At 51.2% G+C, this 16320-nt stretch overlaps 3 protein-coding genes across 3 annotated transcripts; 1 reads left to right on the forward strand and 2 right to left on the reverse strand.

Moving 5' to 3' along the window:
• Positions 1-1376: 1376 nt before the first annotated feature.
• Positions 1377-3867, reverse strand: med20 (mediator complex subunit 20). The gene is made up of 4 exons (XM_088640669.1): positions 3716-3867; positions 2578-2726; positions 2051-2304; positions 1377-1949 (listed from the first exon to the last, which is right to left on the reverse strand). The coding sequence occupies exons 1-4, from the start codon at positions 3727-3729 to the stop codon at positions 1725-1727; spliced, it is 642 nt and encodes a 213-aa protein (XP_088496795.1). The 5' UTR covers positions 3730-3867; the 3' UTR covers positions 1377-1724.
• A 118-nt stretch (positions 3868-3985) lies between these two features.
• bysl (bystin like) lies at positions 3986-8429 on the forward strand. The gene is made up of 7 exons (XM_088640667.1): positions 3986-4419; positions 5057-5228; positions 5737-5875; positions 5986-6119; positions 6644-6804; positions 6895-6997; positions 7288-8429. The coding sequence occupies exons 1-7, from the start codon at positions 4143-4145 to the stop codon at positions 7637-7639; spliced, it is 1338 nt and encodes a 445-aa protein (XP_088496793.1). The 5' UTR covers positions 3986-4142; the 3' UTR covers positions 7640-8429.
• A 514-nt stretch (positions 8430-8943) lies between these two features.
• ccnd3 (cyclin D3) lies at positions 8944-13936 on the reverse strand. The gene is made up of 5 exons (XM_088640668.1): positions 13252-13936; positions 11998-12213; positions 10648-10810; positions 10120-10262; positions 8944-9887 (listed from the first exon to the last, which is right to left on the reverse strand). Exons 1-5 carry the CDS (start codon positions 13495-13497, stop codon positions 9681-9683), a joined length of 975 nt encoding a protein of 324 aa, XP_088496794.1. The 5' UTR covers positions 13498-13936; the 3' UTR covers positions 8944-9680.
• Positions 13937-16320: the final 2384 nt, after the last annotated feature.

Here is a 16320-nt window from a genome sequence, read left to right on the forward strand (position 1 = left end):
ATTTCTAAATAAACACCCAACTAAAAAGCCGGCGTGTCTTATAAGGTCAAAGGAACAAAACCCATACATTCCGTCCTCAGACACGCATTCCGTTGACAGACCGGCACCTTCAAAGTGTAGGAACAGATGCAGTTAAGCAACAGGCAAATTTTGCTCGGAAGCAAAAAACACTCCGGGCAATTTTTCCCACATCGTCACCTCCACCGTCCCCACGGCGGCACACGGAGGCAGAACAACGTGCTTCAGGTTCAGCTCATCATTGGGAATCAGTTTTCCCTGGAATCCTGCAGAACTCCTGCAGGAGACTGTAACACGGATTCACTCCACAAAACCTGTAAAGAGGCTAATTCCCAGACTGCGAGACGTCCGGATCAGAGCCACACCTGCCCGGCCTAGTCGGTGCACGAAAACAGCACACAGATCGCCTTGCCGCCTGTAACTGCGAGCTGCTGCCCTGCGCTGCCCTGCCCTGCTGTGCACAGCGACATTTTCATTTCTCCCTGCAGCACTGCTTCTCGCTAAAACTCTCCAGGAGTCTCGCCTTGGTGATAACTGCGGAGTTCAAAGTCCTGTAGGTGATGTCGAGAGGAAAACGGCTTCCTTGGGAGCAAAGTTTTACTTATGCAGCAGACACCATGTGGATCACAAGAAGCAGGAGGTATCTGCATGACTCCTGCGCCCATGAAAGCTGGCCTGGTCTCCATTCTCAAACACCCCCCACTCCCAGTTTCACAGAAGGAAGCACCGTTTATACCCTGAGCTCCTCTCCCACACACCTGGCTGCTTCTGTTCAAACACAGCAGAACTCACATGAGTAGTGAAGAAACACAGGGGGTCCTTACAGTTGTGACGTACCTTGAGAGCTCGTCTTTACTCATTTTTGTTTAGCACGTTGCGCTCCCTACAGCTGTATCTTGAGGAGGGGACGCAGTTTATCCACTGCAGAAGTGTGGCATCAGTCACCCGAGTGACACGCAGCAGATAGGGTGAATTACCGAGAAGAATTTGCTTCACCAGTAGGATTACAGAAAATGTTATGGAAGCCAGACTGTACATATTCCTAGTGGATTATAGTCATGACAGCAGGTTAGCACCCGTCCTTTTGTAAACAGTGCCCCGAGGTCTTCTAATGACCAAGTAGACAGGACTTCAATGTTTTAATGTCTGATCCAAAGGAAGTCACCTCCTACAGCACAGCATCCCTCGTTACCTTGTTACCATACAGAGGCACAGGTTTGGAAATTCTGGCCTCCTCAGGGCCACTGCCTCCCATCCCAGAACTGACCAGACCCAGCCCAGCGTACAGGGTGATTAGCACTGCTGTCACATTAGTATTAATGCAGAAGTACCGGGAACCAAAACACCTGAAACCTGAAAACTGACCAAGTTTTTACTTAACTTGAAGAAGGAGGATCACATTATAAGAATAATTTTCCTTGCAAAGGAAACACTTGAAAAGTTTTTGCGGCCCCCTGGAACAAGTTCTAGCAGAGCGCACAAACACCTTTAACCTTCAGTATTTGTCAACAGCACACTAGGATGATCCCCTTGCTATGAGCTGGAACAGGAGGAATGCTTCTCCAGGCGCCAGGAGCTTCCCAGCAGGCTGCTGTGCCTCTCGCGCAGGAAGTCCAGTGTCCCACTCGGACCCGCGCACACACAAGCACAGCTGGCTCAGGCTCGTGCAGGGGTGGGAACCTGTTCTGGAACTCGGGGGCCTCCTCTCAGCGCATGCTGCTCCCGATCGCCACCTGCTGCTTGCGCACCTTGCCGAAGAGCTCCAGGTACTGCGCCATGGTGTCCGAGCAGTCGGAGGGGCTGTAGATGCCGTCGGGTTTGGCAGTGAAGACCGTGGGCAGTTCCGGGGTGTGGGGTCCCAGGAATCCCTGCATGAACTCCTTCATCAGATTCCAGCAGTCGTTGGGCACCCCACATGGGCAGTACTCCACCTGCACACACGGGCACACGCAATGTTAGCAGCCTTTCAGCTCCTCACTCCTGCCCCCTTCCCACCTCCACTTCTCCCACTGGGTGCTTTCCTGCTCCTCACCTCCACAGAGATCCCTCTGGCGCTGGAGCCCATGGCGATGGTGCCAACCTTGACCAGGAAGTCGCAGTACTGGAAGCGCGTTCCACGGCTCTCCACCTTGTTACCCTTGGCGTTCTGGAAGTGGCCCTTCAGCTTGATCATCAGCACGTCGAAGTTGGGGTCGGCCACCAGGCAGGGCCCGCCCTCGAAGAGAGCGAAGCAGCTCAAAGGCATCTCCGAGTTGTGCATTACGTACAGGAACTTGGTGGGCTGCCCTGGGGTGAGAGAGGGAGAATGTACAGGCCAGCAGGGCGTTCACCTTTGTACCATCTCAGCCTGGGTCTCTAACACAAACATTTTACTTCTGCATCAAGCCTCTGTGCACTAGGGCTATTATCTATCTGCATCTTTCCCCCTTTCCTTATTAGCTTTCTTAATACCCTCTGTCTCCAGCTCTCAGTGCTATTTTGTGTTGGGCAGCTCTCTCCACAACACTCTACCTCTCTCTTTATCCAGAGTAACCAGGCTCCCTCGCTCAGCGCTCTCACCTGTAGTGCCCATGACCCCCGCATGGTAGGTCTCACAGTCCACGCAGAAACTGCCCTGTTTCACTGCTCCCAGCTGCTCCAGCTTCCTGTGCAGCATCTCCACTGTCTGCTGGACACTCTTCCCCTCCACCACCGGCACCTGGCACACACTGCCAAAGCACAGGGTTACTGCTAACACTCCACACACACACACACACACACACACACACACACACACACACACACACACTGCCAGAGCACAGGGTTACTGCTAACACTCCACACACACACACTGCCAGAGCACAGGGTTACTGCTAACAATCCCCCCCCCCCACACACACACTAATTTCAACTAATCACCTTCCTAACTGAACAAATTATGAGTTTAACTGGTATTTTTAACACACTGCCAGACTGTGTCAAGTCAAGACTGGAGTTGAGCTCTTATAAAGCAGATAGTTTAAAAACAAAAAAGCAAAGCATCATACATCAATTAGATCGTTTAAATTATATTTTTTAAAATGCATAAAAGTTTTAAATAAATTGTTCTAGGAACCGAGCAAAACTATAGTGCTATTTTAAGAGTTGGTTCAAAAGTGTCATCTTGTGACACAACTGTGCATAAAGCTTTTTAAAACATACTGCTAAATTGGAAAATGCAATCGGTTCTGGAATAACCTGCATTAGCCAGGCTGCAGTTACATAATTCAAAACAGCTCCTTCCTCCAAACCACCTTCGTATCCTGCAGGATGATCATACTGTAATTATAACGATATACCGCCGGACCAGAGACTCCGCTAATATAGCACACCCTGTCCCTGCACGTAAACAAAGCACGCTGCCTCCTTTCAAACTGCAGACCATTTCGTTTCAAATGGCTTCTACAAGTCCGCAAACTCACAGCTGTTGCTGTCGGCGCAGCCCCACCAGGAGCCGCGGTTAACCAGTTTAAAAACGTCTGTTATCGTATTATTTAATATTTATGGTGGGGCTCTGAACCCGAGGAACCCAGCTGTGACTATGTTGTTGTACACGTAAGTATGCAACTCGCATTGCTCCAACACCATGTCCAGCCGTGTAAAACAATACGCTCCGGATCGCCATTGTCAATGAAATGACGTTTCTGCTGCAATAAAAGATTCAAATAACTAATCTTACCACGTTACGCCCATGTTCGCCTCTGACAGAACAAGACTCGTCTAACTTCACGTTACTTCAGACACGAGCTTCCTGTTATCAGGAAGAGGAAGTGACGCCACGATCGGAGGTTGACAATAACAAATTAGTACAACTAATTTATATTCATATTATTCTTATCGTGAAATTAAATGATCATTTTCAAGACTTCCTATAAAGACGTTTTTAAAAGTTGTCTTCAATTTTATTTTTTGTGCTTCGAGTGTCGCCATGATTGTGCGGGGGTGGAGGGGCGGTGACATCATTTCCGGTGAGTGGCAAAGGGTCACGCGTGCTTGCTGAGTGGTCTCTCTCCACGTGTGCGGGCAGAGTTTTAAGTCTGTTTCACAGGTTTCAGCACACAAGACAAACAGAACTCTGACAGCAGAGCGAATCGGCGCCTACGGAGATGCCGAAAGTGAAGAAGACTAAAGGCGGAGGGAGAGCGGAGCACAGCCGAGCCGCGATGGTTCCACTGGCCGAGCAGATGCTGCAGAGCGATGAGGTGAAGAGCAGCGGCCGGGTGAAGAGCCGTGGCCGCCGGCAGGAGGCTGAGGATGAGTACGTGGACGAGCGACTGTCCCGGAAGATCCTGGAGCAGGCTCGGATACAGCAGGAGGAGCTGGAGGCGGAGTGCGGGCTCGGGAAGACTGCGGAGAGTAAAAAGCAGCCCACGACCGTGCTGGGTGAGTGACTAGCGAGGGTGACAGGACGCGTGCCGCTTGTCACGGGCTGGTCCTGCGTCCGGCACGGGTGAGACCTATCTCGGCTGTGCGTGCCGCGTTGTTTGTAAGGAGAGTGACATGAGTGAGGCGTCCTGTTTGTGAACTGTTCGTACAAAAGAGGTGGAAATCAGACACCGCTTCTCTCTGCTGTGCTTCAGCTGCTTGGTCACACACGGCCGCCGGCGCGACCCCTAGCGAGAGGCCACAATCCCATCACCCCCCTGGCCAGGTGTTCATGAAGCCAGCCGTAGTGCTGGCACTTTGAGAGCAAGTAGCAAACATTGAACCCTCCTTTGGTGTCTAGTGTCCTGAGAGTTATGGGCAGGGGGGTTGTCACCGTCTCAAACTGTATCGCTGTAGAGTATTGCGACTTGATTCAGAACCAACAGTGAAAACTACTGGGAAGAGTTCTTAAAAACTGAGAGCAGGAGGTACTTCTATACACAGAGGGTGGTGGAGGTCTGGAACAAGTGGCCCAGCCATGTTGTTGGAATTCATTCCCTGGGCCATTTCCGGAAGGATCTGGGTGAGATGCTGGGATCAGCTAGCTCCTAACAGCCCTGATGGGGTTTTCTGACCTGTTCCTGTTGCCCTGCAGGCTCTGGCTCCAGGGACTCGGAGGAGGAGGAGGAGGAGGAATGGCCGGCGCTGGGGCAGGGGGGAGATGGAGAGGACGGGGAGGGGGCTGCAGGGGCAGAGGTGGAGGTGGAGGTGGACCCGGAGGATGAGAAGGCCATCCAGATGTTCATGAGCAAGAACCCGCCGCTCAGGTACTGACCCGGACCGACCTGCCTCACAGAGCCGGGCTCTGGCAATGCAACAGCAAACCTGCTAGAATTCCAGCAGCGCAGCCCAGAGTTTACTCAGTGTTTTTCAACCACAATCCACAAATCGTGTGCAGTGTTCTCTTTCACACATACGACACTTTGCTGGAAAAGCTGCCTTGAATATCTGTTTACGTCTAGAAATCCTTGAGATGGGAGCATCTTTTCTCTGGCAATGAAAAGACCCCACATCAGTTCCAGCAGCAGAGTCCCTGTGTGTCCAGTAATAGTCAATGTTCAGGAGCGGTCCAGGAGTCCAGACTGTTGAGGCACTCGGGAGTTCTGGGGTCTGTCTGCCAGGGTTCGATGTGGCCAACAGCAGACAAATGACTGTCTCCTTAAGCCCTGCGTTGTTCCGGCCTGGAATGTCCTGCCCCCGTGTGCAGAGTGCGTGGTTGCTATCCTCCGGCCTCAGTGTGTCAGGCTGCGTTCACGCCTGTGCCTCTTCCCCCAGGAGGACTCTGGCGGACATCATCATGGAGAAGATCACAGAGAAGCAGACGGAGGTGGAGACGGTGATGTCGGAGGTGTCGGGGCACCCCATGCCCCAGCTGGACCCCCGAGTCATTGAGGTGTACAAGGGGGTGAAGGAGGTGAGCGTCCTGTGCTGGGCCACGGTGTGGGCGGGGACACCCTCTCTCTCAGTCTGTGTGCTGCCATTCCCTGTCTCTCCCTCACTGTCCCTTCTGACGCACTCTCCCAGGTTCTGTCCAAGTACCGCAGCGGAAAGCTGCCCAAGGCCTTCAAGATCGTGCCTGCTCTGTCCAACTGGGAGCAGGTGCTGTACATCACAGAGCCGGAGACCTGGACGGCGGCAGCGATGTACCAGGCCACACGGTGAGATCAACACTCCCCTCACAGCTCCCGAAACACTTGGCCGGCAGACCGCACTGCTGTTCTTTTGGTTTGTAGCGCTGACACTGTGCAAACGGACAGAGGAGAGGCTTTTCTGTCGTCTCTGTAAAGTGGTTCTCTTTTTTAACCAAGAAAACATTCTCTCATAAACCACTTCAGCCCCAAACTCTTTCCGTGTTCGTAGGGCTATGCGTCCAAGAACATGAGAGCACCCATTGCGCAGGATTCTGATCCACTTATAGTTTTACAAACTGCAGGCTTTTATTCAACTGGTAGCGGCTTTTGAATTTGTGATGGGAATTCATATGTGCCTCAATATGCACAGAAGAGCGTGTAAAGCTAATTGCTACTGTTATGCTTAATCGGTACAATGTATACAGTACAACCTGGTTAAACTCAACCAGGTCAAGCGACAGCTGTCGGATGTGTCCTGTGTGAATTATTGTCCGTGTGCAGGTGTCCTTTTTCTACACCTCATCTTTCTTTCTCCCTGTTGCCACCTGCAGGATCTTCTCCTCCAATCTGAAGGAGAGGATGGCTCAACGCTTCTATAACCTGGTCCTGCTGCCGCGGATTCGAGATGACATCGCGGAGTATAAACGGCTCAACTTCCACCTGTACAGCGCGCTGAAGAAGGCGCTTTTCAAGCCTGGGGCCTGGTTCAAGGGTGAGGGTCTAAGGCTTTATAATGGCCGTCCCTGGCAGTGCAGGAGATGAGCCACATCGCTAACGTCTCTCCCCCCTCTTTCTCGCTCAGGAATCCTGATCCCCCTGTGCGAGTCGGGGACCTGCACGCTGAGAGAGGCCATCATCGTCGGCAGCATCATCACCAAGTGCTCCATCCCTGTCCTGCACTCCAGGTACACAAGCAGGAGGGAGGGCTGGCAATATTATTTCGTTATTTGGCAGGCACTTTTATCTAGCGCAACCTCCAGAAGTTACAATTGCAGCACCTCTTTTTTTCCCCCATGTACACATGTTGGTGTCCATTTCCGGAGGTGTGTTGTCTTACTCTGGGGTAAACAGCAGAGGCCCCACCTGGGATTCAAACCCACAGCCCTTTGGGCAGGGGCTCAGAGGTCCCCTTCATGCTGCAGAGGTTCAGGCAAGTTCAGCACACTGAATGGTCCCTGTCTTTCCCCTCCTCCAGCGCGGCCATGCTGAAGCTGGCGGAGATGGAGTACACCGGCGCCAACAGCATCTTCCTGCGCCTGCTCCTGGACAAGAAGTACGCGCTGCCCTTCCGCGTGCTGGACGCGCTGGTCTTCCACTTCCTGCGCTTCCGCAGCGACCGCCGCGCGCTGCCCGTCCTGTGGCACCAGAGCCTGCTGACGCTGGCGCAGCGCTACAAGGAGGACCTGTCGTCCGAGCAGAAGGGGGTGCTCCTGGAGCTGCTCAGGGTGCACTGCCACCCCCAGATCTCCGCCGAGGTGCGCCGGGAGCTGCAGCACTCGAAGTCCCGCGACGAGGAGACCGCCGCCCCCGCCATGGCCCTGGACTAGACGCCCTCCGGCCCCGGCCCCCCGCCTTCCTGCCTCATCATGTTCTAGAGAAATCACGTCGCTTCCCTGTTCCAGGCCAAACGGCAGAACGTCGTGCTTCCTCTTGATTTCAACAAAACGCAATGGCGCCTTTCTTCTCTTCTTTCCTGGAGCAGAAGCAAATGTTTCCCTGTGGGGGGAATGGGCCGGCTCAGTCCTGCCCTGGGCTCAGCTCGACTGTGCGACTCGGACGCGGATTTCGCATGGGATTGGCGGGGTCTGGGGAATGAAAAGGGGACGAGGCTTCTGACTGGGAGAGGACGTCCCGTCTTCACAGCTGGAGGCACCCTTCTCTGATAAAGACACCGTCACGAAGGGAGTCACCCCGGCTGCCAGCAAGCAAGCGTTCAAGTAGTTGTCAGAGAGTGCTGTGGCATGTTGTGCAAGCTCAGTGCGTGCTGCTCTTACTGAGGAAAAGAGCTGCGAGTTGTGTAGAGCCAGTTAGCAGAGCTGGGAGGGCAAGGGGTGTTTAAGGCCAGAGGCTGCCGCTGTGTGGAGCTGTCAGCTTTCTAAAACTGGCCATAGACATTCCCAAAAAGCCGTCTAGACTCGCGAAGGAGCCCAAGTGGAAAACTGAAATTGAAAAGACAGCAACTGCAGAACCACACTGTTTGTTCACTGAACTTCTCGCCCACCAGAGCGGGCATACTCTGACTCTGACTCACAGGCTGCTGGGTGAGTTTCTGCCAATCAGAACAAACAATGAGGAGGTTTAATGTAAACTTGCAGCATTAAAAGTACTTGGTTGGTATTTGTGTGCATTGTTTTGAGTTCACGGATGTAATCCAACCTGACTCGGGAACTGAACTCAAAAGGTTGAGGATCTTCATGAGGGGTTTTCACTGTGTATAGCACTTACTGAACAACTGGAATAACATTTTAAAAGTATTGATCACTGCATACTTAATTTTTTATATACTGAGTAATTTACTGTGTCTCTGCTGCTTTAGTGGCTTCTTTCTCATATTAGGATTGAACAGATCCAGGTTCACTAAAATAGACTTCATTTCTGATCAGCCATCACATGCTCCCAGCTTAATCAAAATGATCGATTTCTATAATTTTGTGTTTATAGACATCTTTGGAGTATAACATAACTTTTATAGATAGAACCTCAGTGCATATGCGTGATCTTCCAGTGACCATAACAGAAACTGTTCTCAGTCTGTTTCTGCAACAGAGAAGAGCTAATTGTGCACAATGACACATTCCAGCTGCTCCCAAGACCAGAAATGAGACATCACCACCACTGAACAGCCACAAAATACAATTCAATATTTTAATTTTCATTGTTTAAAAATCTTTTAACAGCAGCAGTCTTGTGTTTTATTTGAAAAGGTGACATTTTAAACTCTCCAAACAGGAGCAGTTAGTGATACTGTTGGCTTATTGACAAACACTCACCCCTGCAGATGCAGTCTTTGACACAGCAGTTATGCTTCTGGGACAAACAGGCTTAGAAAAAATAATTCTCAAAATTCTCCAACAAAACTGTTGAACAGATGGGAGGAAAGGGATCCATATCCATTCTTTCTCCATCAGAACAGGGCTACTCGGCTTGCATCCTCTCTAGTAAGATGCAGTGCAGAATTCTGCTACATTTGTTTTACTGAAAATTAGCAGGATGAATACAACGTGGTGCTGTATCCAGTTTGGCTGCTGAAGTGAAATGTACTAGAAGGGCGACAGGTTAGGCTCTCCAGCCCACTGGAACAAACAGGGTGCTTTCAGCCATAATTGAAACAAAACTGCACAAAACAGATGTGCAACAAGGAACAAACAGTTGATCGAATGCATTTTTCTGGGAATGTTTTAAATACATTTCAATAAAAAACAGTATGATGAGACTGAACAGCTGGAACCCAAAATGGAAGGCTGAGAGCTGAGCTGAGCTGGTTGTCCGTGCTTACGGCAGAGTCTCGGCACGGAGCTCAGCTTGGGGTACACCCGTACCAGGGCTCAGCTTGGGGTACGTCCATGCCGGGATGGGTCTCCCTTCTCCTCAGTGACCGTCCACTCCTCCCCCAGCTGATCTCTTCGGTGGGCTGTGGGGCGACAGGAGGGAGCCGGACGCAGTCAGGTGGACATCGTGGATATCCGTGGGGGTGCCAACGAGACTAGGCTCGGGAGTCCTGGGTTGGCAGGATGATTTAGGCAGGTGGCGCTGCAACATATCCTCCATCTGCTCCAAGCAGGGTCGCAGACAGTCCTGCCAGGACAGAGAGGGAGGAGGGGGAGTGACAGGAGGGGAACAGGAATAGGAGATTAGCGCAGAAGCACCACTGCAGAACAGGAGAGTAAAAAAGAACTGTACTCTTGTACAGGATTGCCCTTCGTTAACAAATCTGGAGGACGAGCACTCTGTACTTCGTGCAAGAGCAAAGGGAAGCCACTTCACAGATAGCCAGACGGAAACACAACACAACAGGACACACACTCACCACATCGGAGGCAGTGATTTTGGCAAGCTGCTCCATGAGGGAAGTGCCGGAGAGGGCAGGATCTGGCACCAGCAGGCCGCGGATGGCAGCTCCCACGCTGGCCGTTGCGATCATGGAGGGCGGGTACATGGAGAACTTCAGATCTGAAACCAGAACTGGCAGACTGAGTGCCCCGTACCTCAGACCACACCAAAACACAGGTCAGCTCATAAAACCAGTCCCAACTGTTCATGTATTTACACATTAAAAGGACTGAGAAATACTAAGTAGTTTTATATACCCAACCCACTTGGAATCAGTCATGCCTTTACTTTGCAACGCTTGCAACGTAGAGGAACCCTGTACCCACTTGGGGGAGTGAGGACTCTGCCCGCACTGCTGTCAGGCTCTGCCTCACCAACGCCACCTTGGGCCTGGAGCTCCAGGGAACGTGCGGGGGTCACTTTCACCTGGAGTTCAGCTACAGATCACTGTCGATCCCAGCCCCCGTGCCCGACGCCGCCGGTGTGCGCGCGCGGCCGCCCGTACCTAAGGCACACAGCGCCATGAAGAGCCGAGTGTGCTTGCGCACCAGGTCCCGGCCGCCGCAGGGCAGGCAGGGCAGGCGCTCCAGGATCAGCTCCAGGAAGTCGGAGGGCAGCACCACCGCCAGCTCCCAGCGCAGCCTCGACGCCACCACCAGCTCCCAGTCCTGCAACACAGCACCCTGTCACCACAGCACCGAACCCCTCGTGCCCTCCCACCCCACACAGCCCGTGATACAGCCCCCAGTATATGCCTGCCCCCAAGAAGTTCAATCTCCTATTTAATCCAGTTCCAGTCCTTAGTGCAGTCCACTACAGACCACCAAGGAGCTGCAATACACCCCAAGCATGGTACAGAAAAGTATGTGAATGTAAACTGCAAACCTCTTATTGCAAAGACACATAATGCACCTGTCTTTCCTTGCCAGCTTAACCAAAGACACGGGAGCTAAAAAGACTAACAAGCTGGACACAGATGAAAGCAGGCCCAAATTAAGTTATAGACAATAAATACACAGACATTAATTGGGCATGTGGTTAAATAAACTAAATGATCTCAGTTAAGAAAAAAATATGTTCTAAGGCAGGGCATTCTTTATAGCGGAAACAAGCCAAATGCTCAGCCCAGGTCAATATTGGTGTCTCTTCAGACATCTCTGAGTGATGCCACAGTTCTCCAGAGGCATTGAACGAGCCCAACTTTAAAGGTCATAGAGAGGTTTTATCACAGTAACCAACATGACGGGATAACTTGAGTTATCAGAAAGTCTGTGGTGCCACACTCTGACCAGCCAGAAATGAAGACTATAAAGCTAAAAGTAGGACAGGAACAACGGAAGGAAAGGAACAGGTTTGGTGAATCTTTAATACAACAAATTCAGCCCCACATTCCCACAGATCAGGCTGATCAGGTGCGTGACCCTCAGCAGGGATACCTCACCTGCACAGCTTCACCTCCCCGTGCTCTGTCTGTGATTCACTACAAACATGGCAGCTTCCTGAGAGAGTGACATTGACTGCAGTGTGCTGGCCAATACTGGAATGGTAGTGGTGGTGGTGGGCCAGTAGGTGGAGCTCTTATTTTCACACCAGAATTTTCAAACCAACCAGTATGGTGATCAGGGACCCTGTCGAGTAGAGGTATCAACCCCACTGTAGCAGTTCCTCTCTCCTCCCCTGATCTGCTGGGCATCACCCAGGTGGGGCTGCTGGAACTGGGTCTCCTCTTACAAATCAAGTGCTTTGGATTTCTTTTAGATGAAAAACTATACTGACATAAGCAATTAGAGTATTCGAGACAGCGAGTTTTGGAATGGGATAATTACTGGTAATTGCCCCAGCCCGGTGTAGTTACCAGCAGCTCGGAGGCGGTGATGGAGTTGTCAGTGTAGATGCAGAGTTTCCTGGCACTCAGAGGGACGGTCTCGCGCAGCTTGGAGGCCAGGAACATGCAGACAGAGCCCAGCAGCTGCAGGTGGGATCTCTGCACAGGGACTCCGGACAGGTAGCGGTCGAGGTAGTGCATAGCCAGAGGGAAGACCTCCTCCTCACACTTCTGCTCCTCACACACCTGGGCCGTGACAGCAGAGGCAGATATTTCACACACCACACTGCCCACGTTCCACACCACACTGCCCACACAGGACACGGCCACACTGCCCACGCAGGACACGGCCACACTGCCCACGCAGGACACGGCCACACTGCCCACGCAGGACACGGCCACGTTCCACACACCAACTTGATCTACACACTCAATGGATAATTTCTAGTCTGCCTGGAAACCAATGGCCCTTGTGCAATTGGAGTGTGTACCAGCAGGGGGCAGTGTTGTGCTTCCATACTTGAGCCCTTCAGTGGGACGGTGGGGGGCAGCAGAGGATTAATGAACAGTGAGAGACTGATAAAGATAAAAACCTAAATATAAACACAGTCAGGTGCACATTCTTTCCTCTCTATTACTGTATCATCCCCAATGTTCAGCCTTGTGGTTTCTATCTGATTTATCCTGTGTAACAAGTGCAAAAAATAGGCTGAAGACCTAACATTTTTTACATAACACTAATTATCTGGAAACTGTAAAACTATAAACTATCCAACTGGAAAATATTTACCCACATCGCCTATTAAAAGTTAAAGGTTCGGTGTGGAAGGCAGACAGTGGCGAACAGCGAAACACATTACCTACAGACCGAGTCTAACAGCACACACAACCCTTACGATATGCAATGCCACCAACCCCGTGCCAGCCTGACAGCGACAGGCTAACTTCTCCGGGACACCGGCTCAATCCTGTTGCAATGAAAACACGAAAACGAAACGAAAACGGGGAGTAACTTAAGAGGCTGCTCGGGCAGACGGAAACTGAAGTGTCACCTTACAGTCAGAGGGGAGGCGTGGGCAGTTCAGGAGAACTTTTGGGATATTTACTTTTTCTTTGTGTGGAAAAAAAAAAGTTTATTTTTTCCCCCACACGATACAGAAGCTCTTACCCGCACGAACTTAACAAAAGAGAAATGACCCGAAGCAGTCCCGTACCGGGTTCAGGGACAGAGCGGGCCAGTCCTTCCAGCCCAGGGCAGAACACGGGTCCTGCTGGGCCGCTTACCTGGAGCATCCACTCGGCCAGGATCTCCCGCATGTAGGGCTGGAGGTCTGTCTGCACGGTGCCGAAGTAAGGCCGGCACGGCGGCATCTTTTCCTCCAGCCACAGGAGGTTCTGCAGGACCCGGTCGTCCCTGGTCAGAGTCGGGTCGGTTCGGGCCCGGGCGACGGACACGCCGCAGGGGAGGGACGCCGGTTTCGGGGAGCGGCTCGTTCCGAAGCGCAGGTCTTCCAGGCACAGAAGCTCCATTCGGGTGCAGGACCGCCGAAAGGGAGAGAGTCATCAAGCGGAGCAAGCCCACAGCCCACGGCGGCACGTTCCTTGTGTGCGGGACTTCCACTCCGAGTGACACTGGCGTGGGCAGCGTGGGTATGCTCCGTTACTGCTGGCGTTAGGAGCGGTAAGACGGCTTGTCGTGGTAAAAGTACTCAGGGTGGCAGGCACTCCAAAATCAAGAGATCCGGACTCTTTTGTGTAGGAGCTGGGAGGTAGGTGTTTCGGGTATTCCCACGACTGCCCAGTCTGGAGTTACGTGTCTTGGCTATTTCAGATGGAAAAACTCCAAGCGCCAATGGGTCAGCTCGTGTGCGCCTGAACACCTCACCCCGTGCCTACCGCCACCGAGCCCGGCCACCGCTGACAGCCCGCCGCTGGCATCTAGACACTATATACGCCTGTGACGTCAGCTGTCGCTGCACCAATGAAGGAAGCCGCCGCGGCCATCTTTGTGCGGGGCAGAGGTTTGGGCGGTAGACGTGACGCTGCAGGAAGACAGTTCAGGTTAAAATAAAAAAATAAAGCTGCTGTCCTTTCTCCAACATATCGTTGTGTATCGTTATACTCAAATAAAATATGATATAAAGAAAACCTCTAGAGTTAAATGATTCCTCTTTATTGTGCAGCGGTAGATGAAATCTGTGACAGACATACTCAAACACCAGGCCAGGATTAATTAAAATTAAATGAGCTGTGTTTAGATCAGAGATCAGAGGAAAACTAGAATGTGAAACTAATAAATGTAATATAATGTAATGTTTTTATGTTACATGTTATTGAACTGAAAATATACATTAACACAAGATGAATTGCATAATACCATTAGGAAATAAAGTTAACAAAGAATGATTAGAGTACTTATGCTGCAAGGGCCTAAACAGTTAAATACATAAAGCATGTTGACTTATTAGTAACAAACTTGAAAATGTGTTGCAACATTAAGAATAAAAAATGTCACTTGAAGTTGATCTCTTATATAGAAATCAAATTAATGAAGTGCCCCACTTAGAGATGGCAGAGTACTGCAGGTACTGCTCTTAGTGCCACACACAGAGACACAGCACACACATTCTCACTGACACACAGATACACACGCCACACACTCTCACTTCCACACATACTGAGCACAGTACAACTCTCTCACTTCCACACACAGACACACACTGAGTCCAGTACTGCTCTCTCACTGTTGCACACACACTCCACACCGAGTACAGTACTGCTCTCTCACTGTTGCACACACTGAGTCCAGTACTGCTCTCTCACTGTTGCACACACACTCACACACTGAGTCCAGTACTGCTCTCTCACTGTTGCACACACACTCACACACTGAGTCCAGTACTGCTCTCTCACTGTTGCACACACACTCACACACTGAGTCCAGTACTGCTCTCTCACTGTTGCACACACTGAGTCCAGTACTGCTCTCTCACTGTTGCACACACTCCACACACACTGAGACCAGTACTGCTCTCTCACTGCCACACACACTCACACACTGAGTCCAGTACTGCTCTCTCACTGCCACACACACTCACACACTGAGTCCAGTACTGCTCTCTCACTGCCACACACACTGAGTCCAGTACTGCTCTCTCACTGTTGCACACACACTCCACACACACTGAGTCCAGTACTGCTCTCACACTGCCACACACACTGAGTCCAGTACTGCTCTCACACTGTTGCACACACACTCCACACACACTGAGTCCAGTACTGCTCTCTCACTGCCACACACACTGAGTCCAGTACTGCTCTCTCACTGTTGCACACACACTCCACACACACTGAGTCCAGTACTCCTCTCTCACTGTTGCACACACACTCCACACACACTGAGTCCAGTACTGCTCTCTCACTGTTGCACACACTCACACACTGAGTCCAGTACTGCTGTACATCACAGCACCAGAGATCAGAGCTGACTCTCTTGTTTTTAGTTGTTTTTGTCATCTGAAGTTGAGTGTAAAAGCCATTTCCTGCAGGAGTGGGTACAGTAGAGCTGTGAACTGAAGCCCCAGACAACATTTTCTGAGACACCTGGCAAAGTCATTTTGTTTTATTTTTATCATTCTGTTTTAATGGATGTGGTCTCAACTGTCAGCCCCACTTCACTCCACTGCACGCCAATGTGTGCACACACACAAGTATACACACAGCACACATACACACGCCACACATACACTCCACACACACTGCGTACAGTACCGCTCTCTCACTGTCAACATACACGCTGTCTGTGCCACACACACACTCACTGCCACACACACAAGTACACTCTTGACACACACGCACACCAAACAGACATCACACCCACAGATAGACTCTCACTACTACACACAGTCAACACAATTCTCCTGCTCCACTGACCTGGCACTGGGGATAAAGACACCTGCACCCCCAGGTGAGACGGTGATAGGGCAAGCACAGCAGCAGGAGCTTACAGTACAGCCATTTGTTTAATGTTTCCTGTTAACACATCAAGCCACAGACACCCTGAGTCAGGCCTGACTCTACTGATGATTTTTAAACTGTGCCTGAGTAGAAGCTGCCTTATCTAAACCCATAGTTCACAAGGGGGTACCTTTACATGCTATTAGTTTACCATAGTACTGTCCGATGGTACCAGTAAACTCAGGACATGACATAACTTTGTGTGGCCACAGGGGAGAGAGGAAATGAGACAGGTAGATGAGATGCCTTCCTTGTGGGGAGAAACCCTAGTGGGACAAGTTATTTTAACGTTGTGAGTATCTTAGTGAGGAAACTGCAGCACCAGGACAAATCAGG

Source organism: Lepisosteus platostomus, chromosome 7 (genome assembly GCF_059453375.1).
Source record: "Lepisosteus platostomus isolate fLepPlt1 chromosome 7, fLepPlt1.hap1, whole genome shotgun sequence".
NCBI classification, from domain to species: Eukaryota; Metazoa; Chordata; class Actinopteri; order Semionotiformes; family Lepisosteidae; genus Lepisosteus; species Lepisosteus platostomus.